We start from the raw sequence: 26435 nt of genomic DNA on the forward strand, positions 1-26435 counted from the left end.
GGGGAAGGGGGAAGCTTTGGCTCCCCATCGCTTCCCTTTCCCCCCCCCCTTTTGAATCCTTTGAAATGCTTGGGAACTTTTGCAAATGAATTTGCTGTGCAAAGCACGTGGGGAGCGTTACATGAGGGAGACGATTTATTTAAATATTTTTGTTTATGTCATGTGTTCATGTAAAGGGAGGAAGGTTTTTGTCCTTTGCCTCAGGCAGCAGGATGTCTTGGACCACCCCGCCCCTCTTGAATGGCTTCCCCTTTCCTTTCTGCCTCTTTGCAAGAATCGCCCTGAGCTTGAGCAGAGGATTTGCTTTCTCCTTCTCCTGGCTCCTCCAATTTAAGAGTCCAGCTCCTCCTTCTCCTCCATGGTTATAAAGAACTGCAAAACCCTGCACAAAAGGATCGGTGCTCACAATGGGACCTAGGCTTTCAGGATTCCATGTGAAAAATCCTCAATCACGAGGATCCATTTTTTATTTCATAGATCGGCTGCCTTCCCTCTCCTAAGATATATTATGGTTTTCCAATATTCATGGAAAGGTTAGAAAGGGTTAAGAAAGCAAAACAGTCTGGGTTATCTTTATGTCACTGCTGATGTTTCAAAGGATTCAGGCCATCAGGTGGGTGGAGGGATTTTTAAAAGACCAGGAAGAAGTTCCTTTGTCCCTCTGATGGGTTTTTCCTCTCTCCAGTTGGCCCTGTAGAACAGCTGTAGTAGGCATCCTTCAGTCTTGAGAGACTATGGTAACGTGTTCTGTATGGAGGTCTTGGAACAGTGTCTAGTGTGGCTGAGAAGGCCAATTCGAGAGTGACAATCCCTTCCACACAGAAGACAAATACACTCTGTCCCCTGTCCAGCTCCCTGGTTTTTACTGCTTTCGTGACTGCCTCCTTGCCTCAACATTCTGGACAAGGGTCTCTTCAAAATGGGAGAGGCCATGATGCATCGCCTGCCTCCAGGCTGAACGCTCAGATGTCAGGGTTTCCCATCTGTTGAGGTCCATTCCTAAGGCTTCAGATCCCGCTTGCAGATATCCTTGTATCGCAGCTGTGGTCTCCCTCTGGGGCGGTTTCCTTGCACTGATTCTCCATACAGGAGATCTTTTGGAATCCGACCATCATCAGAACTGAGGAACAGCTACTAGTTCCTTCTCAGAAGGCAGTCTGGGGCATCTTTAAAAGTTTCTGTTTCCTGCAGAACCCTGTACAAAAGTCCAGACGGGGAGAAATTCTCAAAACTTTTTTGCCAGCAGGAAACTGTCAATTGTGCTGTTTAGGGAAACAAACCAAAAATTTCCTCCATGCCGTTCTGTAAACAGGCTGATAGTCCGTTCCGTTCCGTATATCTGTAGGCGAGTCCAGTCCACATTTCCACATGACTTTTTGCCCAGTGTACCTTTATCCCTAAGAGTTGAGCCTGATTAACAAGGGTTTAGTTTTAGCAGGCATTTCTAGGAGTGTGATTTTAATCTGAGACAAGTGCATGTGATTGGCTTCCCACCTCCTTTTTCTCTCTCCTGCAGGGGCCGGAAGGATGCCAGCAACAAGGATTCCTTCATCTTTTCCTTGTGGTAAACAAGAATCAGATCAGGTACGGACGAGAAGATTAAAAGACACATTGTGTATTTGACTCCCAGTATATAAAATCCCTTTAATCCGGGCATTCCATTTTAACAAAAGGCTCCACATTTTTAATGCTTATATAGCAAGCTATTATAATATGGCCTTTTCCTTAGTTGGAATAGCAGTACTTATCATTATTTTCCTCTTCTCATTCCCTTGTTCTGAATAGATCTCTCTCCCTCTGTTTACTTCTGGCAGAGCTAAGGCTGTAGGAGGAGCCATGCAGCATCAGGCCAAAGGCCAATCTAATCTAGCATCCTGTTTCTCACACAGGATCCCTGGATTCCTCCAAGAAGCTCCAGAGGCAGACCAGCCACCAATAGCTTTTTCCCTCCCCCTGTTCTTCCTCAGCAACTGGGATTCAGAAGCCTCTCTTTCTGCAGGGAGCTCAGAGTGACTAGTATCCCTTTGTAATTGTCTCCTCCAGTAGTAAGGCTGTGATGGCCACCTATGGAAGTTAAAGCCCACAATGTAAGATCCAGCCACTTATGTTAATTATTCTTCTGGTGTTCAAGAAGATATCTTTATGAAACCCACGAGAAAGACCTGCTTTCTTTTTTCACTTAGGGTCCAGTGACCTTTGAGGAGGTGGCCGTATTCTTCACCCAGGAGGAGTGGGCGCTGCTGGATCCTGACCAGAGGGCCCTCCACCAGGAAGTCATGGAGGAGAACTGGCAGACTGTCTCCTCTCTAGGTAAAGGCCCCCTCTTTCCCCAGCTGATGGTAATCTCTTTAATTAGCAATGCGTTGATAACCCTAAAAATAAGGGCAACAACAATCTTTCTGTTTTGAAGTGATGTCCCAACTCAACACTAGCCACTGCAGGATTGATATTTCCAGACTGGGCAATCTGTGGCTCTCCAGCTGTGTTGAATTCCAGCTCCCCTCACTGTAGCCAACTTTGTCAATGTGGGAATTGTGGTGAGAATAGTCATTCATCAAGATCGGAAGAGATAAAGATTCACAGATTGCACTGGAATGTTTTCGAGAGGTGAATCGTCATTGGTAATGGGCTTTGGATCCTGAGAGGTTAATTGTGGGGCACTTGTTAATAAGCCCCTTGATGGTTTAGTAAACTGAGTGCCAAGGAGAGGGGCTTTTAGTGTTGCGCTGTACATTTCCATTTGCTTGTTTGTCACTGTTTTAACTGAATTTATACAAAGAAACTTTCAATGCATTTTTAATATGTGATTCAAATTAATTATATTTTTATATTTATAATTCATTGTCCTTTTATTGTAATTGAGAATTACAAGCTAAACAGAGATATCCCGTGCCCCAATGTTCGCATGGATATTAGTATTTTGTTAACATATTACAAGGTAAATTGAGACTCTTGCATTGCTTCCCCACCTCCAGTTATCTGGAAAACATCTTGGAATTACAGAGACTTTCCAGTGACGAAAATGTATAAAGATGAGGAACCTTGTAGGAAATGATTCATGTGATGTGTGGGTCAGAACAGTCATAGGCATAACTCTTAGGATTGCGGCTTATTTATTTTAGTTACATTTTCCAAGTTTTTAATATAATATTTTAAAATTCTTTTTAATATTTATATATTCACTGTTTTTAGTTTTAAAATATTATATTTGAATTCTTTGGTCCTTTTAAGGAGAAAAGTCGGGCAAAAATAGTTTAAATAAATAAACAATTAATAAATAATGTATATCGTAAAAATCCTCCCCCCCAAAAGCCATAATTTTTTCCATGGACCATTCTCCTTTGCTCCTTCCCCCAGTAATAATAGAAAACAACGGAAACAACACCTATGCTTAATTCTTTAATGTCCAGATCTCAATGCAACAATCAATTGATGTCCACTACTTGATTTAATGTACATATTTGTTAGTTGCAAATATCCCACTATTTCTTCAGTGACTTGTAGGTACAGGACATGATTGTCTTCTTTTCTTCACAACAACCCTGCGAAGTAGATTGAGTGGCTCAAGGTTCTCAAAAGTGTTTTCTGCTTGGTCACGATTCGGACCTGGATCTTCCAAGTCCCTGTTCACGTAAACAGCTCTGTCACAATGGCTTTCATGCTTTCAGTTTATTACACATCTTAATAAGACACTCAACACAAACATTTTTCTTATTGAAAATGTGTGCTGGAATAGCTGCATGAAAGTTTGAATGTCACACAGTAGCTTTGAATGTAAAATATCTTAGCTCAAAACATCAAAAGTTCTGCTCAGTGGTTGGGAAAAATAAGAGGGAACATTGAATCCGCTTCGTTAGAAAACCTTCTCTTTTTTTCTCGATGTTTGGTATTCTTTTTATTCAGTCATTTTTGCATTTTGTCTTTGTTCCCAACAGATAACTGGAAAGAGAAAAACATATGTCTCAAAAAGAATTTTACAACCCAATTTGAGCTCACCAGACATAGGAGAACCGACAAAGAAAAAGAAAACTGTACCTGGGGGAAGCCCAATGAATGTCTTGTGTGTGGAAAACATTTTGCCATGAAGATATCACTGATACTTCACAAAAGGATCCACACAGGAAAGAAGAGCTTTCTGAGTGAAGAGACTGGTAAAGGTTTTGATTGCAAGTTACACTTTGTGAGCCATCAAAGAGTCCACACAAGAGGGAAAGCATATAAAAGCCCGGCGAGGAAATGTTTTCCTCAGATTTCAAAGTTGCTAAATCATCAGCATATCTACAGACAAGAGAAAGCCTACCAATGTCTAGAGTGTGGGAAATGTTTTGCTCAGAGCTTACAACTTGTAGGTCATAAAAGAGTACACACAGGGGAAAAACCTTACAAATGCCAAGAATGTGGGAAATGTTTTGAATGGAATTCCCACCTTGTGAGTCATAAGAGAGTCCACACAGGAGAGAAACCTTACAAATGTACAGAGTGTGGGAGATGTTTTGCCCACACTTCATTGCTTGTGAGTCATAAGAGAGTGCACACAGGAGAGAAACCATACAAATGCCAAGAGTGTGGGAAATGTTTTGCTCAAAGCTCACAGCTAGTGAGTCATAAACGAGTCCACACAGGAGAGAAACCATACAAATGCAAGGATTGTGGAAAATGTTTTGCACAGAATGCACACCTTGTAAGTCATAAGAGAGTCCACACAGGAGAGAAACCATACTGCTGCCAAGACTGTGGAAAGTGCTTTGCTAATAGTTCACAGCTTGTGAGTCACAAGAGAATCCACACAGGAGAGAAACCATACAAATGCCAAGAGTGTGGGAGATGTTTTGCCCACAGTTCACAGCTTGTGAGTCATAAGAAAGTCCACACTGGAGAAAAAATGTACAAGTGCCAAGAGTGTGGGAAATTTTTTGCTGACAGCTCATGGCTTGTGAAACATAAGAGGGTCCACACAGGAGAGAAACCATACAAATGCCAGGAATGTGGGAAATATTTTGCTCAGAGTTCACAGCTTGTGAAACATAAGAGGGTCCACACAGGAGAGAAACCATACAAATGCCAGGAATGTGGGAAATGTTTTACTCACAGTTCACAACTTGTGAGTCATAAGAGAGCGCACACAGGAGAAAAACCATACAAATGCCAGGAGTGCGGGATATGTTTTACTGAAAGTTCAAAGCTTGTGAGTCACAAGAGAGTCCACACAGGAGAGAAACCATACAAATGTCCTGAGTGTGGGAAATGTTTTGCTCACAGTTCACAGGTTGTGAGTCACAAGAGAGTCCACACAGGAGAGAAACCATACAAATGCTTGGATTGTGGGAAATGTTTTGCTGACAGATCAAATCTTGTGAGTCATAGGAGAGTCCACACAGGAGAGAAACCTTACAAATGCCAGGATTGTGGGAAATCTTTTGCTCAAAGCTCACAGCTTGTGAGTCACAAGAGAGTCCATACTGGAGAGAAACCGTACAAATGCCAAGAATGTGGAAAATGTTTTGCTCACAGTTCTCAGTTTGTTAATCATAAAAGAGTTCACAGAGGAGATAAACCCTACAAATGCCAGGAGTGTGGGAAATGTTTTGCTCGGAATTCACTGCTTTTACGTCATAAAAGAGTCCATACAGGGGAGAAGCCATACAAATGTCAAGAATGTGGGAAATGTTTTGCTCGGAATTCAAACCTTGTGGGCCATTACAGAATCCATACAGGAGGGGAACCCGTCAAAACCATGTAACATGGGAAATGTTTGTGATGCATTTATTGATTGGCAGACATTTTAGTTGAGATAGCAGTATAAGCAAAGAACTGAGAAATATTCCCCTTTGTCACACAGCAAAAGTGAATAACCAGGAGTGAAGCTACAGAAGGAGCACATCAAGGGAGACTGGAAGATTTTTCACATGTACCAACAGATTCAGTCTCTAATGAATCAATGTTTTCCCCTTTATTCACGAAGGCTTTCACGACCGGGATCTAATGGTTGTTGTGGGTTTTTCGGGCTCTTTGGCCGTGTTATGAAGGTTGTTCTTCCTAACATTTCGCCAGTCTCTGTGGCTGGCATCTCCAGAGGACAGCGAGCACAGAGTGCTGTCCTCTGAAGATGCCGGCCACAGAGACTGACAAAACATTAGGAAGAACAACCTTCAGAACACGGCCAAAGAGCCCGAAAAACCCACAACAACCAATGTTTTCCACCCTGACAGAAGCTATATTTTAGATTTTTTCCTACTCCTCTTGCAAATTCTAGTGGCCGTCAAGTCTCGCTTGCAGACAAATACTAGTTTCCCCAAACTTGGGGTTCTCTAGATCAGTCCTCAACCTCTTCCAAACTGTTGACCGGTTAGGGAGGTGGGCTCCATGTGTGGGGTGGCGGGTCACCCCTGCTCTCGTGGTTGGGTATGGTGTGCTCATAGGGTGGGGTGGGGCCCTCGTACAGATGGGTGGGGCACGCATATGAGGGTACGCAGGGCACTCATGCAGTTGAATGGGGGGCACGCGTTCTGGGGCCGGAGATCTGTCTCCACGGCCTGGTCCTGCCAAGGCCACAGACCGGTACCGGACTGTGGACTGGGGGTTGGGAACCCCTGCTCTAGATGTTTTTGTATTACAAATTTGGGAAGCCCTAGCTAGCAAAATCAGTGACCAGGGATTCTATAGCCAGTGATTAGTTGACAATGTAGGTTCTCTACAGCATAACAGGTGTCCTAAAAAAAATTCCCCTTAAAAATTCTGCCTCTTGGAACTAAAGGGAGGTACATCATGTCATAGGACGTCTGCATGAAGAGGATGGACATCTCCTAGTAGGTGATCCAAGATGTCCAATGAATATCTCTGGGCCTGTTCTTCACAAGTACAGCTTCTAATCTGTAGTGTTTAATCCTCCAACACAGTTTTTTTTAAATTATCTTTCCTCTTGTTTCCATATTCATGCAAAGTTCATGTTTCAATATTTTCTCTTTTCTATTTTTATTTTATTTTATTTCTATTTTAAAATCAGAAATTTCCTGCTTCCTTCATATCGAATCCTGACCTGATCTTGCTCCATTTCCAAACAAAGCTCTCAGGAATCTGCCTTGTAGATTTGTAGCCTTTTGTTCTTCCCGCACTTAAGTTTTGACACCAGGAAGGCTCTTCTGACTTTGGACATGGCAGTTCTAAACCATGGTGTCGTTTTTTCACCTGAACCAGTTTCTGAGGTTTACTGAATGACACATTTTACTCCTTCCTGCTTACCACCCCATTCATTTTACTTTGAATTATCAGCTGTAATAACAATCTGTAATTTTTGTTTCTCATTACCTGACCAAAGTACAGTATTCTAGTCTGTTGCATGTTATGTGCTTTATCATTCTTTGGTCCAACATATTCACTCTCATTAATAATTCTTATTAGTCTCCCACTCAGTTACAAAAATCTCCTGGCATTCTTCAATAAATCCACATTTTATGTGTCTTTCTTTTAAATTGACTGTGTCAAAATTCACAAACCCGTGCCGTTCAGTAGAATCAACAGCACATAGCATGGTACAGTGCCCATTCTAAAAACTGCTTTTATGTTTTGTTGTGTACTCTCTTCATCATAATAACATGCTGCTGGGTAATTCAGTGGCTTAGAAATCTGGCTGCAGAGCCACTGTGCCTCCTTGATGTAGAAATTCTACAAATAAACAGCCAGCAGCCTCCTCTTGGCTTCTGATGCTGGGTGGTCGGTGGTTTCAACTTTCACACCAATCCTGGTTTGCTAGGAGTGGCTAAGGACCTAATGTTGTCCGGGACAACTGTGACATTTCTCCCAAATGGTGTCTGGTCCCATTCATAGACCAGAACACCCTCTGGACCTGGTTTCTCTCCTGAAACCATGAGAATGGTGATTTGGGTTTGGAGAAACCCTTTCTTTCTCTTATCACGCCATCCAAAAGTCTTTATGTAATTTCCTTACACCTGTTTTACATCCAGTAGTTCCACATATTTATTACGCTGAATGTATCTAATTGTGTCTGAATATATAAATATAATTGCATATGATATTTTTTGCTGTGTGGTCTTTAATACATGTTATGAACTGTGTTGCGTGTTGCACTTAATGAGAAAAGCGAGTTGATTTGGGAAGTCATTATGTAAATAAATCAATAATCACTGCAGCTTTCTTGGTGGTTGCTGTGTAGGGCATAGGATGGCAGCCAAGCCCTCAAAGCCTCCCTTTCTCTCACACAAATCCCCTCGATCCCTACACAATCTCTGATGCTGACGTGGCCAAGAGATTTCTTTAGATGGTTGCTCTTTGGCCTGCCTCGCCGGACAGCAAGGCAGGCAGAGCTGGGGATGAGAAAAGGGTGGGCATCGGAAGGCCCAAAGATCCTGAGAGGAGGAGGGAAGCGAGGGAAGGATGGGTGGCTGGGTGGTGATGGTGGCTGTGAGGCGAATAGAAGGCTCTGTGTGCGTTTGAGAGAGAGGGGATTGAGATGAATATCAGGATTACCAGGATGCGGTTGTGTGTGTGTGTGAGAGAGAGAGAGTACTCAGGCTACACTGCAAAGAGTGGGGGTGGGTAGCCAGTCATTTTGGGATGGACCTTCCTTGAAAATGGAGGAGAATGACATCTGTGTGAGGAAAAAGGGGAGGCTCCTGTGTTTTTTGGGGGGGATTTACGGTGTGTGTGTGTGTGTGTGTGTGTATTTATTTTGTATTTGGAGAAGCACTTTCCTTTCAGGGAAATGGTTTTCCTTTTGCCGCTTGTGCTCTTCTGGCCTTTGTTTTGGGCAATGGGCCATTTTGATCCACCGTGTCCGAGGTATCAAACCCCTGACCTGCCATGAGAGAGTGGAGTATTTTAAAAAAAGCCTAACATGTTAGTTTTTCCTCAAATTGCAGGAGGAATCTCCAGATACGATGGTGTTTCTCTATACCCTGGCTGAAGTATCAGTTGCTACAAGACATGAGCAGGAGGGTGATCTTTTCCACACAATGTCCTCAGTTTTGGTCTCTCATTAATACCGCCATCATGTTACTATTATTATTTTTTTAAAAACACTCTTGTCACTCCCCAAAAGGACCCAAAGCATCTTATTTTATTAAAAGAGATAATAATAAAAAGAACGAAACAAAAATAACAAACTGAATAATATAAACAATGAACACACAAACACTTATATATATTCATTGGGGTTTTTTGATACTATAATTTGTTATTGTATAGGAGAAATGAGAGATTTTTTTCCTCGCCTTGCTCCTAAAATGAACCAAGTGTAGACTGAGTAGATGCTGTCGGGGGGGGGGTATAAATTGAATGAATAAATAATAATAAATGTCTTACAGTATTGAAACAATATTAAAAGCTAAAATCAGTTAATTATTGCAGTATTTAAAAGGAGTTAAATAAATATTATTTAATAATACCAGTGTCACACTAATACTAGTGCATGACATTCAAAGCAGTTCTAAAAATACATTAAAAATAAATTAAAAGACAACCGTTATTTTTTAAAAAGCACTGGACTGTCAGAGGGGGCTCCATAGCTTGGGTGGTTCTGTCCTGCACTTCTTTATTTGAAGTTGATTCATCCTCATGTTCATGTGGGTTGGGAGTAGCAGGAAATAGTGTGAACTGAGAGATGGGAGTAAAAAAACAACAACCCAAAACTGGAACTTCAAGACTGCTCGTCCAAATTTTTCCAATGTTCACCAACCAGCAAACCCAATTTAAAAGCCAATTAAAAAATTGGCTATTCAGGCAGGTCTTCCCTCCGGACACTATTTGATCTATTTTCTTTGTTTATTTTCATCTTGAATGATTAATTATTTTTGGATATTGATGTTATTTTAATCTGTTTATTCTGCTTGATGTATGCCACCCAGAGTAGTCGAATGACTAGATGGGTGGGATATAAATATAATAAATAAATAAATAAACCCCCACTGTGCCAGATATGGTCCTCATTCAAGAATTTAGATGCTTATACTGTAACTATTCATGGGGACTGCCCCTTCTATCCGAAAGAGCTCATGGAGAGCAGTACTCACTGGTTACACACTATGAAAGTTTTGATGTAGAGTTATCCCTGGGTCAGGCAGCACAACATGGGCTGGGCAAGTCACAAGCCCTAGGAACCACAAGAATGTCAAGAATAAGTCATAAGAACATACATAAGAACATAAGAGGAGCCTTACTGGATCAGGCCAAGGGCCCATCTAGTTCAGCTCCCACCAGATACCTGCAATTGACTTTTCCTCCAGAAATCTGTCCAATTGCCCTTTAAAGGCATCTAAGCCAGATGCCATCACTACATCCTGTGGCAAGAAGTTCCACAGACTAACAACATGCTGGGTAAAGAAAGTTTTTATTTGGTCTGTTCTCACTCTCCCAACACTCCATTGGAGTGGATGTCCCCTCGTTCTGGTACTGCATGAGATGGAAATGAGCTTCCCTCTATCCACTTTATCCATCCCCTGCATTTTATACATCTCAGTCATGTCCCCCCTCAGGTGCCTTTTCTCTTGATTAAAGAGCCCCAAACGCTATAGCTTTTCCTCATAAGGAGGTGCTCCAGCCCAGTCATCATTTGAGTTGCTCTCTTCTGCACCTTTTCCAATGCCACGGTGTCTTTTTTGAGGTTCAGCAACCAGAACTGTATGCAATACTTCAGGTGCGGCCTTACCAGCATTTTGTACAATGGCATTATCATGTTGGCTGTTTTATTTTCAGTCCCCTTTTTAATGCTACCTAGCATGGAATTGGCCTTCTTTGCTGCTGCTGCACACTGGGTTGACACTTTCATCCAGCTGTCCACCAGCACAGACAGCTCAAAACCCATAGCTGATAAATAACATTTTGATTTTTTTTGCCCCAATGTGCATTGTAGGGAACATGGACCAGCTTGTCGATTGCCGTCTTCTGCTCCCTTTTCCTCCCATCTGTGCCTTACTTGGAGCTGCTCCCTGGGTGCCAGGCGCTGAGCTCTACCTTTTTCCAAGCGTGCTTTGGCCCTTGGTGTGTCAGATTGCTTCCTGGGCTCTGGACGCTATTCCATGCTTTTATTCCTTTTTTAAGTGGGATGATGCTGAGACTTCCTTCTTTGCTGCCGTCCCCCAGTCCTGCTGGTGGTGGCGGCACACACACACACAAACATACACACACACAAACAAAAACAGAGAGAGACCACACACAGAGGTTTGTTTGTTTTTTAAGGGGGGGGGAAATTTTTCCTTCACTCTTCTGCCCTGCTGGTGCTGTTGATGTCAAGCTGGTGGTGGTGGGGGAACGGCCAGAGCCGCCACCAGGTGATTGTTCTTCCATTTACGCCAGATGTTACTAGACATGCGCAGGGTGATTGTTCTTCTATTTACGCCAGATGTTACTAGACGTGCGCCGGGTGATCGTTCTTCTATTTACGCCACATGTTACTAGACGTGCCTAGGTCTAAACGCACAACCCCGAAAAGATAAAATAATGAACATATGGTTAACATAATTTTTAAAAATAAAATAAAATAATTGAAAACTAACCCTGAGCCTTGCCTACTTACTTATTCTTTTGCCCCCTGAAAAAACTGAAATATAACAGTTCTGTTTTCTCTTTGGTGGCGGTCGCCGCGGCGGCTGTTTGTCACTCTGGACACAACTTCATCGTTTAACTGCTGAAGATATGCTCTGTCTTGATCCCCGAAATTATCCATTTTAATAGGGCTGGAGTTCACTGGTTGTTATCAAGGGAAGGAATAAAAAACATTATCTCAGCTTTGGCCTTTGAAAGATGGACTAATTGTTACATCACACCTTATTTCACAAGGTGAGAGATCACAAAAGGACTATCCAGCTCCCTGGTTTTGCCCAGATGTGACCATGAGAATATCATAACCCGCCCGCCCACCCACCCCTGAAAGGTCGTCCTCAGAAGAGAAAATGTCCCTAGCCCAGAACCTGAGGTCTATCATTACAATGGCAATTGTAAGGCTAGAGTAAGTGTGATTTGTTTTGTTTCTGTACACACACATACTCACTTGCGAGTGAGTGGCTTTAGAAGATAAATCTTATAAAGGAGATCTCTCTGTAAAACCATCATAGGATAAAATAACTTTTCAGGTCAGGAATGGTTAAACCCAAGCCATCATTTGGGCTACTGGCTGATCCAGGCCCAAACATCTGAAATCCTCGGATTGGGTTTCTTCCCATTAAGGCCCCAGAAAGCAAGGCAGCTTTGTGAAGTATTTATCTGGAGATGTGGTATCAAACCCTCATTTTAATAGTCCTTCAACACCTCCTGCCTCTTAAGTCCATCAGTGACAACTCTGGTGATAACAGCAACAGGGACAACTGTTCCCCTGAGGGGTTTTGGGTGGCCCGGAAGTCATCACGTGCATATTGAACGTCCCAGATCCTGGTGGTGAACATCTTCTCGACCCGGACTGATGCATCCATCTTTCTCTCTCTCTCTTTTCTCTTTCCATCTTTACTCTCTCTTCCCTAATCTTCCTCACTCCAGAGCTGCATTCTCACCCCTTTCTCCCCTTCTCCTGTCAGCTTCCTCCCAAGGGATCTTGTTAGGCATCCTTCAGTCTCGAAGGACGATGGTAACGTGCTCTGTATGGAGGACTTGGAACAGCGTCTAGTGTGGCTGAGGAGGACGATTCAAGAGTGACCATCCCTTCCACACTGAGGACAAATTCATTCATTCATTCATTCATTCATTCATTCATTCATTCATTCATTCATTCATTCATTTATACCCCGCCCATCTGGTCTAAAAGACCACTCTAGGCAGCTTCCAGTATAATAAGAACAATAAAACAATACCCAAAAAATTACATAAAACATACTGTAATATACACACAAATCCAATCTCTCCCGTCCAGCTCCCTGATTTTGCTGCTTTTGTGACTTCCTCTTTGCGTGGGCCTGCTTTGTGGACTATGCAATATACAGTATAATTGTACAGGCTTTGTGGATGATCCCTCTCCTTAGTAGGCGATGCTTTTAAGTACTGTACCGTAAATTCTTTTTCCTGACCGAGGCAATGGCAGAGAACGAGGACTGCTCATCCATGCTCTCAGAGGGGCGATTGGATGGGTCTGTGCTTATCCTGCCAGGAGTCTGGCTTAGCTTCAGTCACATGAGGGGAAAAAAGAAGAGTTTTTATAAAACTGCGCATGCGTCCTCCCACACCCAGCCAGATGGAAAAGCAATAGAGGTAACTTTAAACGGGACGCACTGGGAACAGCAACCCCGGCCGGCTGCCTTCGAGGGAGGACGAGGACAGTAAGAGAAGCCTGTGAGTATTTTTTTGTTCTGACTTTTGCTGGGAAAGGAAAAACCCGGAAGGAAGAACTGGAGGAACGAGGTGAGCCATTTTGGGGCAGGAAAGCCGAGGAGAAGAAGAGATCTCCTGGTGAGAAGGACGAAGGGGGAAGCTTTGGCTCCCCATCTCTTCCCTTCCCTCCCCTTTGAGTCCTTTGAAATGCTTGGAAATTTTTGCAGATGAATTTGCTGAGCAAAGCACGTGGGGAGCGTTACATGAGGGAGCACTGCTGCCCTCCATTGGAAACAACGGGGAAACTTGTCCCACCTCCGGAGTTTAATTTATTTGTTTGTGGCAAATATTCATCTCAAGGGAGGGGCGAAGGGTTTTTCTCCTTTGCCTCAGGCAGCAGGATGTCTTGGACCACCCCGCCCCTCTTGAATGGTTTCCCCTTTTCTTTCTGCCTCTTTGCAGCATCCGCCCTGAACTTGAGCAGAGGATTTGCTTTCTCCTGAGGGCGAAAGAGTCACAGCTTCAAAACCAAAGCGCTGCAAGTCCTGTCTGGCTCCTCTGATTCGGAGTCCTCCTCCTCCTCCTCCATGGTTGTAAAGAACTGCAAAGCCAGGCAGGAAAGGATCCATGGTTTCTGTGGTGCATTCTGTGCACACGGTGGGACCTTGAGGATCGTTTGGAGAAGATCCCATCTGAAAAACATACTCAGTCATGAGGATCCAATTTTTTTTATTTCATAGATCTGCTTTCTTCCCTCTCTTAAGATATACATTTTATATATCCTAACATGCATGGAAAGGATAGAAAGGGTTAACAAAGAAAGGCAGTGTATAATCCAGAAGGCTTTCACACCCATAGCTGTGGGATCAGCTGTGATTGATGAGTGTTGTAACCGGTCTTTTGTGTGTAGGCTCATGGGTTCTTGTGGCTGGGTAGTGATTGATGGGTGTCATTAGCTGGTCTTTTGTGTGTAGTGATCCCGGGTCCCTTGTGGTTGGGAAGAGTTCGTTGACCTTTTTGCAAACTCAACAAAGCTTGGCTCCCAGCACTGAAAAATACAGCCTGCAAAAGGTCAACCAGCTCCACCCAGCAGCTCAGCTGCCAGGACTGGTAATCACTACACACAAAAGACTCCCATCAATCACAGCTGATCCCAGCGCTATAAATACTCAACTCTCCAAACAAGCTGCACCAGAGCACAGAGTCCTATCCTCTGAAGATGCCGGCCACAGAGACTGGCAAAACAGGAAGAACAACCTTCAGAACATGGCCAAAGAGCCTGAAAAACCCACAACAACCAAAACAAAGGCAGCCTGGGATATTTTTGGTGATGCTCCTGATGTCACCAAAAAAATATCAGATCATCAGGTGGGTGGAGGGATTTTTAAGAGACCAGGAAGAAGTTCCTTTGTCCCTCTGATGGGTTTTTCCTCTCTCCATGTGGGAGAGCTGATCCCAGGAGAATCAGAAGTGAGAAACAGCTGCCGGTTCCTTCTCTGAAGAAAGTCTCTGGTATTTTTAAAGGTCTCAGGCCTTCCATTCTCAACGTCCAATGTAGACCCTAAAAGGTGTACTCATATTTTGTGAGGAGGTTGGGGTTGTACATGGAAAAAAATTAAGCCAGCCAAATGTGTTACTTTGCACAGTCTTCCTCAATGCAGGACAGGAAAATGGATCCAAGTCTATTTTCCAGCATTAATAATCAAAGAGGTGGCTGTAGTTCCCTCATCTTCCTACCTTCTCCAGTTGGTGGTGCTTCCTGTGAGAAGAAAGTGGGAGAGATACTAGAAATGGTGAAAGAGAGAACAAGGAGGCCAGAGGGAGAAAGTAAAAAGCAGATCCATTAATGTGAAAAACGCATCCTTATGATTTCATATGATTCTTATCTTGGATCTTCCCCAAACCTCAAGTCCTAGCTCCCATCTGTGGCCACAAACTAAACCACAGGATTCATCGATCTTTTGCAGATTAGTACTTTTCCTGAAATTTCATTTGGAAATGTTTGGAAAGGGCACACATTACCTTTTGAGAGCCAGTGCCTTTTATTGGTATGTAAATCCTCTCAAAGGTGACAATGAAGTCCTTCATTTGCCTCTAGGCAAAAAGTTGAACCCAGAGATGATCTGAGGCAATTCACAGTTGCAATTAATTTGAAGAATTATATACATCGCAGCAGATAAACAAAGATCCACAAAATGAAGGTACAGGATAAAAGAAATCAAAAGAAACCCATTGGATTTCTAACACAATAGTACACAATGGTGAAAGGAAAAATGCACAGCACAAAAACCTGTATTAAAATATCAGATAAAAGTGTAATTATGCAAAATTAGCCAGGTAGCTATTTATTTAAAAAACCCTACCTTTCCCCCAATCTTCCACCAGCCCTCTAGTTGAAGCTCACTATCTTTAATAGTCTTTGGCCTAAAGACTGAGGAAGAAAGATAGATAGCTGCCTATTCCACGGCACAGGTTCCTGAAGATTAAGGGGAATGTACAGCAGTATTGATCCAGAACAATCTGAACTGGAAAAATCAGAAGGAAAAATGTAAAGTAGGGTAGTGAAGTTCCTGGTGTATGCATGTGTATTTGTAATTCATAATAAAAGAAAACAATAAAGGGGAGTACTGAATTCCGCAGTCTAACCCATTGTAAAAACTGAAGCTTCTCTCAGAAGCAGAACAAACCTAAGGCCAAAGTCCTGATAGCAGTCATAATCTGGAAAAGTGAAACTGAGAAAAAAATGAATTGAATAGCATCTGCATGTGAGCATGAATGGATTTGACTTGTTTTTTTGCTCCACTGATGGCCCTAAGTTTCTCAACCTCTTTTGCCAACAGAAAACAGTCAATTGCAGTGTTTATGAAACAAACCAAAGATTTCATCCATGCCATTCTGTAAGCAGCTTGGCAGAATATTCCCTATATCTGTAGACCAGTCTGGTCCACATGTCTTTTGCATAGTGTACCTTTAGCCCTAAAAGTTGGAGCTAATTAACAAAGGTGAGAAGACTCCCTGGAAAGACCCTGATGTTGGGAAAGTGTGAAGGCAAGAGGAGAAGGGGACGACAGAGGATGAGATGGTTGGACAGTGTCATCAAAGCGACCAACACGAATTTGACCCAACTCCGGGAGGCAGTGGAAGACAGGAGGGCCCTGGCATGCTCTGATCCATGGGGTCACGAAGAGTTGGACACGACTAAACAACAACAAACAAGGGTTTAGTTTTAGCAAGCATTTCTAGGATTATGATCTTAATCTGAGAGAAGTGTATGTGACTGGCTTCCCAATTCCTTTCCCTGTTCAGGATGGGCCAGAAGGATGCTAGCAACAAGGATTCCTTTATCTCTTCCTTGTGATGGCGCAGAAGCAGATCAGGTATGGACCAGAAGAATAAATAATATTTTGTGTGTTTGAATCCCTGTATATAAAATCACTTTCGTCATGAATGAGGCTGATAATGCTTTTTTAATGAAAGGTTCTACATTTTTAATACTTGCATAGCAAGCTGCTATAACATGGTCCTCTCCTTATGTGAATGGCAGTACTTATCATATCTGGCAGTTGCAAATGGATAAAAATATTACTGCTTTCAAGTTTTGAATAATAGTGCAAAAACTGTACTTTTTTGAGGTTTTCCAGGACAGGAATCATTTTCCTCTCTCTATTCCCTCCTTTTGAATTGTTGTTTAGTTGTGTCTGACTCTATGTGACCCCATGGACCAGAGCACGCCAGGCCCTCCTATCCTCCACTGCCTCCCGGAGTTGTGTCAAATTCATGTTGGTTGCTTCGATGACACTGTCCAACCATCTCATCCTCTGTCGTCCCCTTCTCCTCCTGCCTTCACTCTTTCCCAACATCAGGGTCTTTTCCAGGGAGTCTTCTCTTCTCATGAGATGGCCAAAGTATTGGAGCCTCAGCTTCAGGATCTGTCCTTTCAGTGAGCCTTCGGGGTTGATTTCCCTTAGAATTGATAGGTTTGTTCTCCTTGCAGTCCAGGGGACTCTCAAGAGCCTCCTCCAGCATCACAATTCAAAAGCATCAATTCTTCGGCAGTCAGCCTTCTTTATGGTCCAGCTCTCACTTCCATACATCACTACAGGTAAAAACCATAGCTTTGACTATGAGGACCTTTGTTGGCAAGGTGCTGTCTCTGCTTTTTAAGATGCTGTCTAGGTTTGTCATTGCTTTCCTACCAAGAAGCAGGTGTCTTTTAATTTCATGGTTGCTGTCACCATCTGCAGTGATCCTGGAGCCCAAGAAAGTAAAATCTGTCACTGCCTCCAAATCTTTTCCTTCTATTTGCCAGGAGGTGATGGGACCAGTGGCCATGATCTTGGTTTTTTTCATGTTGAGCTTCAGACTGTTTTTGCACTCTCCTCTTTCACCCTCACTAAGACGTTCTTTAATTCCTCCTCACTTTCTGCCGTCAGAGTGGTATCATCTGCATATCTAAGGTTGTTGATATTTCTTCCGGAAATCTTAATTCCGGTTTGGGATTCCTCCAGTCTGGCCTTTCGCATGATGTATTCTGCATATAAGATAAATTATCAGCGGAACAATATACAGCCTTGTCGTACTCCTTTCCCAATTTTGAACCAATCTGTTACGTTTCTGGCGCAGAGTAAATGAAGACACTTTACCAGTTCTTCTTCGAACTGTACACTTATATACAGGCAGGTCTCTACAGCACATCTAGAAGTCTTCACACACTCCGACAGCATGCGTGGCAGAAAATCACATCAGAAGAAGAGAACATTCTACAGACACAGTCCATATTTATACATAATCTTGTCTCTGTCCAGTCCAATCGGGTTCCAGGTGACCTCATCTCTCCACCTGGGCTCTTTCTGGTTTCACCTCATTGCATCAGCTTAGGATGATTCAGCTTTTCTCTCATCTGCACATAATGGCAGCTCGTTAATGAAACATATATGGGTTCAGGCCTATAAAATTCTATACCCTGACACCCCTCCTAATTTTTTATGCCTGAACACAGCATAATCCCAACACATTTACACATTATTTTTAAACTTTTAATTTTAACACACACTTGTTACCTGTAACCTCTGTGTGTTCTGTATGCACCTTTGCATCTGTGAACACCTTACATTTCTTCATGTATTCCATTTTCTCATCCATGGTCCTTAACCATTTTCTTTTTTCAAAAGCAGGAAGTTCTAAAACTTCTTTGTAATTTTTTGGTTCTATATAAACATGACACACTCTCACACCACCCATTCCAAACCTCTTGGGTGGTATACCCTTGTTTGTCCTTTGGGACCTTCTGGGACCTTGTGTTTCTGTCTGTGCCTCTGTCTCACTAACCTCGCTAGCGTGTGTTTCTTCATGTTCTTCGTGTTCTTCAATAACTTCTCCATCTTCATCTTCTCCATCTTCATCAGCAGAGGACCTCGTGTCTTGCTCATGTGTTTCTGTCTAAACTGACCTCTTCTTTTTTCACTCAGTGGAATGTATAATTGTGAATTTGCGTGTACTTTGTCCCAGTTCTCCCCCTCATTGAAACTGGCAGACCTAGAAATTACAACGCTTCTATCACCATCTAGAAATCTATATGCCTTTGAGCTAGGCTCATAACCCAGGAACCTCATTTTCTTTGTTTTTGCTTGACCTTTTCTCCTGAGTTGCTTTGGCACATGTACCCAAGCGGTACATCCAAACACTCTTAAATACTTCAAACAAGGTTTCTTACCAAACAGTAAATAATATGGGGTTTGATCTATCGAGGATGACCAAATTCTGTTAATTAAAAAATTCGCAGTTTTCAAAGCTTCTGCCCACAGCGCATGATGCAACCCTGCGTCAGCCAGCAGTGCATCTTTCATGTTCTGGAGCACCCCATTCCTTCACTCCGCCACTCCATTCTGAAATGGACTATAAGGGCTTGTTTTTCTATGTCTGATTCCTGTGGATTCTAACCACCTCTGGAATTGTGTATTTGTAAACTCTGTACCTCAGTTGGTCTGCAATTGCGCCACCTGGTGGCCAAAGCGCCGCTCAATTGATCTAAGCCAATTCTTAAATGTTTGAAAAACTTCTGTTTTGGATTTCAGTGTGAAACAAAACGAAAATCGTGTATAATCATCCACAATTACCAATGCAAATCTTGCCTTTCCTAATGAAGGTGGAAATGGCCCTATTAGATCAGCATGTACCAATTCAAATGGTCTATTTGTCTCTCTGGTACTCTGTCTCCCTTTTGGGGCAACTTGTGTTTTGCTTTGCTTACAAATTTGACAGTCCAGGTAATTCTTACAGTCTCTTATGTTCACATCTCTAGCCATATTTTCCATTTTTTGCACTGTCTTAAAGTTTACATGACCCAATCTTCTATGTAGTAAGTGTATACAATTGTCATGTTGGGGTTCATTTCTGTGTACCGTGTGTGTCTCTGTGTGTTTGGCCTTTTAATATGTATAAATTGCCCTCTTGCTTCGCTCTGGCCACTACTTTGTTATTTTTCTTAATTATACATTCTCCTTTTTCAAACATTACACAAAACCCCTGTTTATCGAGTGCTGACACACTTAGAATATTATAATCAATTGTGGGTGTAAGTAACACGTTACTTATCTCCAACTTCAGACTGGGAACAAACACTCTCCCTTCTCCTGTTACGTCTGCTTTTTGTCCATTTGCCAGCGTCACGTTCTTCAGCTCCGTCTTTCCTAGAAAACAAAACATCTCTACATTGTTAGTCAAATGATTTACGGCCCCCGAGTCAATTAGCCATTCAGCTGTGTGAGTGTCCTTGAAGTTATCTCTTATTTTTCTGCTGACAAGAGAGACCAATCTCTTGCTGCTGCTCTCTGCAGAGCGCCTGCAAACTGCTGCTTCGAAATCCTTTCTGTTTGGAAACGTTTCTCCTCTCAAACAATCCTTTTGCAAATGATTTCTGGACCCACACTGGTAACAGGCTTTGATCATCATGGCACGCCCACGCTGCTCTCTGTTTGTCTCTGGCTTTCGTCTTCGGGACACGCTGCCGTCTGGACTCCGTCTCCGTCTCTCCCGGTCAGCTCCCACGTGGCTTTCTTCTGCAGCTTGGAATCACTCTTTCGAGTGTTCCTCCTCCTGCAAGATTCTGCTTCTTACATATTCAAGAGTTAGTTGTGTCATGAATTTGATTATGAAAATAGAATAATGTTGTATTTCATAGGATTTAGTTCAGAGCTGCAACGAAAAAACTAGAAATCTGCTTATGCCCAGGTGCTAATTAGAGAGAAAATGTACAAGGTCAGTTCTTCTCCAGCTAAAGAAAAAAAAAGAGTTAAGAAGAGCAAGTTGACCCTTATCTTATCTCAACTCCATGGACAAGGACATAACTTCTTAATTTAAGAAAGATGGGTGAAGAGAGAAGAAGGAGAAGGACGGAGAAGAGAGATGGGGGAAGAGTTTGCTTTCACGACAGCCAGAGACAACACATGGAGAGAGATGCGTCTGGCAGGACTTTAAACAGAAGACTGTGTAAGAATGCTTATTTAAGATATAGTTAGACAGTTCATTATTTTCATTTTATAGAGGAAATGACTGGTGGCTAAGGCTGGGGGTTATTTTGAAAATAATTTGGAAATACTGAATGACGTTCAAATGAGCTTGTTGAGATGATATCTTTTGTAATAAAATATAAAAAGACAAATTGTCTGTAAGCTGTCTCCTTGTTTAGACCACAGCTACTATGGTAAAATTGGCTACGTTAGAAATATATTATTTGATCTGGCCACATTTACGCTACCAAATGAGGGTCCTAAAGTAATAAAAGAGGAAGAGCAGACCTTCCAGATTATTTATTTAAAATCGAGACAGACTTGGGTGAAGGAGTGAGAAGTCGCCTAGAGCAAAATTACAGGACCCGATTTTGCTGGCAATAGGGACTGATCATTCTGAATCCCTCTCTGTCTCGTGTAGAGGCAGTTCTAAGGAACGCTTTTACCACATGGTGGCAGGTGGGATATTATTCACGTGCCGTGTTTACTACATGGTGGCATCTTGGGATCTGAGTCTCACGTGCCGTGTTTACAGTATAGTGGCAGATGGGATTTGATTTACAAGCCATGGTGGCTGTGTTTGGATACAAATCCATGTGCTGTATTTATGCCATGCTGGCAGCTTAAATATTTGCGCTTTGCTCAAGGGCTGAATTAGCGCTGGTAATTGTTTTATGAAGGCAGATGTGTGAGCAAGCAGATACACACTGCTAAATAAAGGACAAGAGAAACTTCTCTGGCGTGAGCTTCAGAGCAAAGCAGGGAAGGTTGTAAATTATTGTGACTGGAGAAGACTCCTATGCAGAAAGCTCAGGCTAAAGTAATGCAAGGAGAGATTCTGCCAGTGGCTTAAGAGTTCTAAGGAACAAGCATTGTGCTGTTTAAAAAGTGCCAGCTCGTTTCACTCAGGTGACAGAGTGGCAAAATTGTTTTGAGTGTAGCAGGAGTCTATAAGGAGCAGCCAGGATAATAAAAGTAATTTAAAAGTAATTAAATAAAGTTAAAAAAGGAAAATTTCCTACCCCAAGCCAGAGCCAAAAGGATTTCCTGGAGGGAAAGTAGGATCAGTCAAAGCTGACAGTTTAATTGTTTTATTGCTCCTCCCGTGCTTCGGCCAAGGCTGCAGGGAGAGAGAGGAAAAAAAAAAAGGAAAAATGGCTTTTAGCAGTCGGTTTTCACTGCCTGAAGTATCAGTGGATAAGGAGATTTTGTCAGCAATGGAGCATAGTTCTTTACTGCAGAGTGGAGCAAGATCAACTATTAGTAGATCGCTACAGATACCCAAAGAATTTCATATGAGGAGTGCTGTCACAAGATTTACTGAAGAAGTTCCAGCCAAAATTTAACTTGGGAACAGTTTAAAATTTTGGTTTACCAAAGAGAAGGTTTTACACCAGAACTGCTAAGGCAACAGTTTAGAAAATTGAGGAAGACGCCTCAAATGAGTTATTCTGCCCTTGCTGATCAAATAGAGGTGTTAGGCGACCGTTGGTTAGAGGCTGCCAAGGTCAATACATTCAAGGACTTAAGAATGTTACTGTATACAGAACATTTTCTAAATTTAGTACCACCAGAGTTAAAGAGTAGCTTATTGGAGAAAAATTGCACAGACCTCCAAACGTTGGCGCTCAAAACCGATGAATTAATTTCCTTCAAGAAGAGTGAACCTATTACCAGAGGAAGGCCTATTCCAGAAGTGCTTAGAAGGCAGAGTCAATACGAATCCAAGAAGACAGTGGTTCCTGAACCAAGACAGTCTTTTGTTGGAGAGCGAAGAAGCATGGGCCCTAGCCAGACTAGGTCACCCTTGACTTGCTTTCAATGCGGAGGAGCCCATTTAAAAAGGGATTGTCCACGACTGGCGGGATCAACTAATCAAGAGGAGAAGTCGGTTGGCAAAACCCCGTTACCTGCCCCACGGAGATTTCAGCAGACACCCTTACCAGCACCAAGGAGATTCGAGAAGGCGCCCATACCGGCTCAACGGAAATACAAATCAACTACCCCGAAGGTCAGCTATCTCAGTGCAACACCACTAGAAATACCAGAACAACCAACAGAACCACATGAAGTTAATCAACTAAGGAATGTGCCACCCCAGAGACAAGGAGGAGTCAAGCCAAATTTTTCTGAAACCAGTGAAATGCAAGCAACGGAGCCAAGGATTGTGCCAAGGATAATGGGCTTACAAGTAGCTCAAGTCTCTACAACAGTAAACCAGCAGACACCCTCAGGGGAGAAATTTTCAGTTATAGAGCCTAGTAGCATCCTACCGGAAGAACAGTTATATTGGTCACTGAAAAGTTTCTCAGAACCGGTAACCCTACATTTTTCTATGGGAGATTTGACCATAAATGCCTCTAGGGATACCGCTGCAGATATCTCATCAATTAACAAACAGTTTGTGGATCCGGCACTAATCTTGAATAACCTGAGATGTCCAGTGAAAACATATGGATCAGGAGAAATAATCGAGCGATTCGTACCACTCGTGTATGTGCAAATTAGCTACAAGAATTGGAAAGGTGCAAAATATTTATTAGTGCATGAAGGTAAACCTGATTTTTTATTGGGAAACGATCTAGCATTTCTTAACCACCAACACACTTTAAAATCAGCTTCCATACAAGCAGTGACACGTGTGCGAAGTAAAGCAATAGAGCAAGTCCCAACTGAAGATAACTCTGAGGAGAAACCAGATGGACATGTAACGCAACATCAACCCCTTTCAGATGAAACGGATAGTACAACTGAAATAAAAACTGAACCAGAGGATTTACTAGTACCAATGGGATCAGAGGAATTCAAACGAAAACAGATGGAAGACCCTACATTGGATTCTTTGAGGTCTCAAGCCGACAGTTACGCCAGACAACCGGTACAACAAAAAGTAACCTTTTTGTGGGGACAAAATGGACTATTATACCGAGAATATTTTCCCAAATCAAATGATCAGGCGGAACCAGTACAACAACTAGTCATTCCAAGAGAGTACAGGGAAAAAATTCTACAAATGGCCCACGATAGTCCAAGTAGCGGACATCTGGGAATCCAAAAAACGTTAAGTAGGATTTCGCAGCATTTTTATTGGCCCGGAATTTATAAAACCGTCAAGGACTACGTTAGTACCTGTGATTACTGTCAAAGAACAGGGAAACGGACTGATTGTACAAAACAAAAATACTATCATGACAAGAAGGCCCGTCACCGAGAGTTTGAAGTGGGTGATATGGTACTTGTACTAAACCCGCTCAGACCTTCAAAATTGGAAGTAGTTTGGGAAGGTCCAGGGGAAATCATACAAAAAGTGGGAAATGTGAATTATCTTGTGAAAATGTTAAATTCGTCCAAGAAACCAGTTATGTATCATGTAAATAGTTTAAAAATGTATAGAAACAGATCTGCAAATAATTCTAATTGTAACAATGTGGGGAGAAAAATCGAACTTAATGTAACAGACCGTTAAAAAATTGTATGCTGATGTAATATAGTTACCTTGAATTCATGGTTAAAATTAACTTGCTTATTTTTCTGTATTTTTCATAGAGATGTACTTAGCTATGAGTAAAGAGATATTACTGTTATGAATTTAATACTTTGTTAAGATAAATTTAAGTTCACATGTAGTCTTATTAACTTTTCATAATCAAATGTTAAATAAGTATAAAAATAAGAACTTTAATAGTCCTGTATTTTGTATCTTTAAGGGGGGGGCGTGTCATGAATTTGATTATGAAAATAGAATAATGTTGTATTTCATAGGATTTAGTTCAGAGCTGCAACGAAAAAACTAGAAATCTGCTTATGCCCAGGTGCTAATTAGAGAGAAAATGTACAAGGTCAGTTCTTCTCCAGCTAAAGAAAAAAAAAGAGTTAAGAAGAGCAAGTTGACCCTTATCTTATCTCAACTCCATGGACAAGGACATAACTTCTTAATTTAAGAAAGATGGGTGAAGAGAGAAGAAGGAGAAGGACGGAGAAGAGAGATGGGGGAAGAGTTTGCTTTCACGACAGCCAGAGACAACACACGGAGAGAGATGCGTCTGGCAGGACTTTAAACAGAAGACTGTGTAAGAATGCTTATTTAAGATATAGTTAGACAGTTCATTATTTTCATTTTATAGAGGAAATGACTGGTGGCTAAGGCTGGGGGTTATTTTGAAAATAATTTGGAAATACTGAATGACGTTCAAATGAGCTTGTTGAGATGATATCTTTTGTAATAAAATATAAAAAGACAAATTGTCTGTAAGCTGTCTCCTTGTTTAGACCACAGCTACTATGGTAAAATTGGCTACGTTAGAAATATATTATTTGATCTGGCCACATTTACGCTACCAAATGAGGGTCCTAAAGTAATAAAAGAGGAAGAGCAGACCTTCCAGATTATTTATTTAAAATCGAGACAGACTTGGGTGAAGGAGTGAGAAGTCGCCTAGAGCAAAATTACAGGACCCGATTTTGCTGGCAATAGGGACTGATCATTCTGAATCCCTCTCTGTCTCGTGTAGAGGCAGTTCTAAGGAACGCTTTTACCACAAGTTGTGTATCAGAAAGGCTTTCTAAGCTTGTAATAAGCATGTTAAATTCTGAACTTAAACTACTCTAAATCAGGTAAACCTTCTGCTCCTCAGGGAAAACAACGTTCATTAACTGCAGTTCATTGAACAGTCCCTTCATGGTTTGTAAGTGCTTTGAGGCACTTTCCCCAGACCTCATTTGGCATTTATAAAGCCTCCTGGTTAGGGAAATCTTTGTGCCTGGTGTTTCTCTCAGATAGATGCCTCTCAGTCTGTCCCAGACTGCCTTGGCTGTGTTCAGTCCTTGTATATGTACTAATTCTTCATCTTCTAGGGACAAAATAATAGTACTCAGAGCTCTCTCATGCTCTTCCTCTTGCTCTTCTGTTAACTGGGCTGGAGGACGGTTCACATAAGACCACAGGCTCTCTCTTCGTAATAACATTTCTGCTTTGACTGCCCATGTCCTGTAATTTTTACCATTCAGTCTATTTATGGCCAAGCCTCCTACGCCTCCCGTGCTGTATGCCATCCTGCCTTCTCTCGCAGTTCTCCATTTCCTTTCCCCTCCTGGGCTAACAGACGAACTGTCTTCTCCCAAGTCTTCTACTTCACTGCCACTGTCACTTTTGCTCTCTTCCTTCATTTATTTACTTCACCCATGTTTACTCACCACCGTCTGTCTTGTGCAGCGCACGTTTCTGGGCCCATGACCTCTGTTACGTTTCTGGCGCAGAGTAAATGAAGACACTTTACCAGTTCTTCTTCGAACTGTACACTTATATACAGGCAGGTCTCTACAGCACATCTAGAAGTCTTCACACACTCCGACAGCATGCGTGGCAGAAAATCACATCAGAAGAAGAGAACATTCTACAGACACAGTCCATATTTATACATAATCTTGTCTCTGTCCAGTCCAATCGGGTTCCAGGTGACCTCATCTCTCCACCTGGGCTCTTTCTGGTTTCACCTCATTGCATCAGCTTAGGATGATTCAGCTTTTCTCTCATCTGCACATAATGGCAGCTCGTTAATGAAACATATATGGGTTCAGGCCTATAAAATTCTATACCCTGACACAATCATTTGCTCCATATCCAATTCTAACTGTTGCTTCCTGTCCCACATATAGATTTCTCAGGAGGTAGGCACTGCC

At 42.2% G+C, this 26435-nt stretch overlaps 1 protein-coding gene and 1 long non-coding RNA gene across 7 annotated transcripts in view; one reads left to right on the forward strand and one right to left on the reverse strand.

Annotated features, from left to right (window-relative positions):
* LOC144582997 (uncharacterized) overlaps nucleotides 1-26435 on the forward strand; it is a 43462-nt gene that overhangs the window by 2112 nt on the left and 14915 nt on the right. For 2 of the 6 annotated variants that reach the window (XM_078388247.1, XM_078388246.1), the window contains exons 2-4: nucleotides 1517-1584; nucleotides 2184-2310; nucleotides 3936-8030. In XM_078388247.1, the coding sequence (XP_078244373.1) occupies nucleotides 1528-1584; nucleotides 2184-2310; nucleotides 3936-5740 (1989 nt within the window). In that variant the 5' untranslated portion in view covers nucleotides 1517-1527 and the 3' untranslated portion in view covers nucleotides 5741-8030. Of the gene's footprint in view, nucleotides 1-1516; nucleotides 1585-1744; nucleotides 2088-2183; nucleotides 2311-3935; nucleotides 8031-13163; nucleotides 13270-16554; nucleotides 16626-26435 lie in introns of those variants that run through there. The other 4 variants (XM_078388243.1, XM_078388245.1, XM_072988257.2 and 1 more) reach the window with 4 other exon arrangements.
* Nucleotides 9053-13099, reverse strand: LOC140704008 (uncharacterized). Its single transcript, XR_012083133.2, has 3 exons — nucleotides 12988-13099; nucleotides 11528-11697; nucleotides 9053-11421 (listed from the first exon to the last, which is right to left on the reverse strand). It is a non-coding gene; the product is annotated as an uncharacterized LOC140704008 (long non-coding RNA).

This window comes from Pogona vitticeps, chromosome 2 (genome assembly GCF_051106095.1).
Source record: "Pogona vitticeps strain Pit_001003342236 chromosome 2, PviZW2.1, whole genome shotgun sequence".
Classification (NCBI taxonomy): Eukaryota; Metazoa; Chordata; class Lepidosauria; order Squamata; family Agamidae; genus Pogona; species Pogona vitticeps.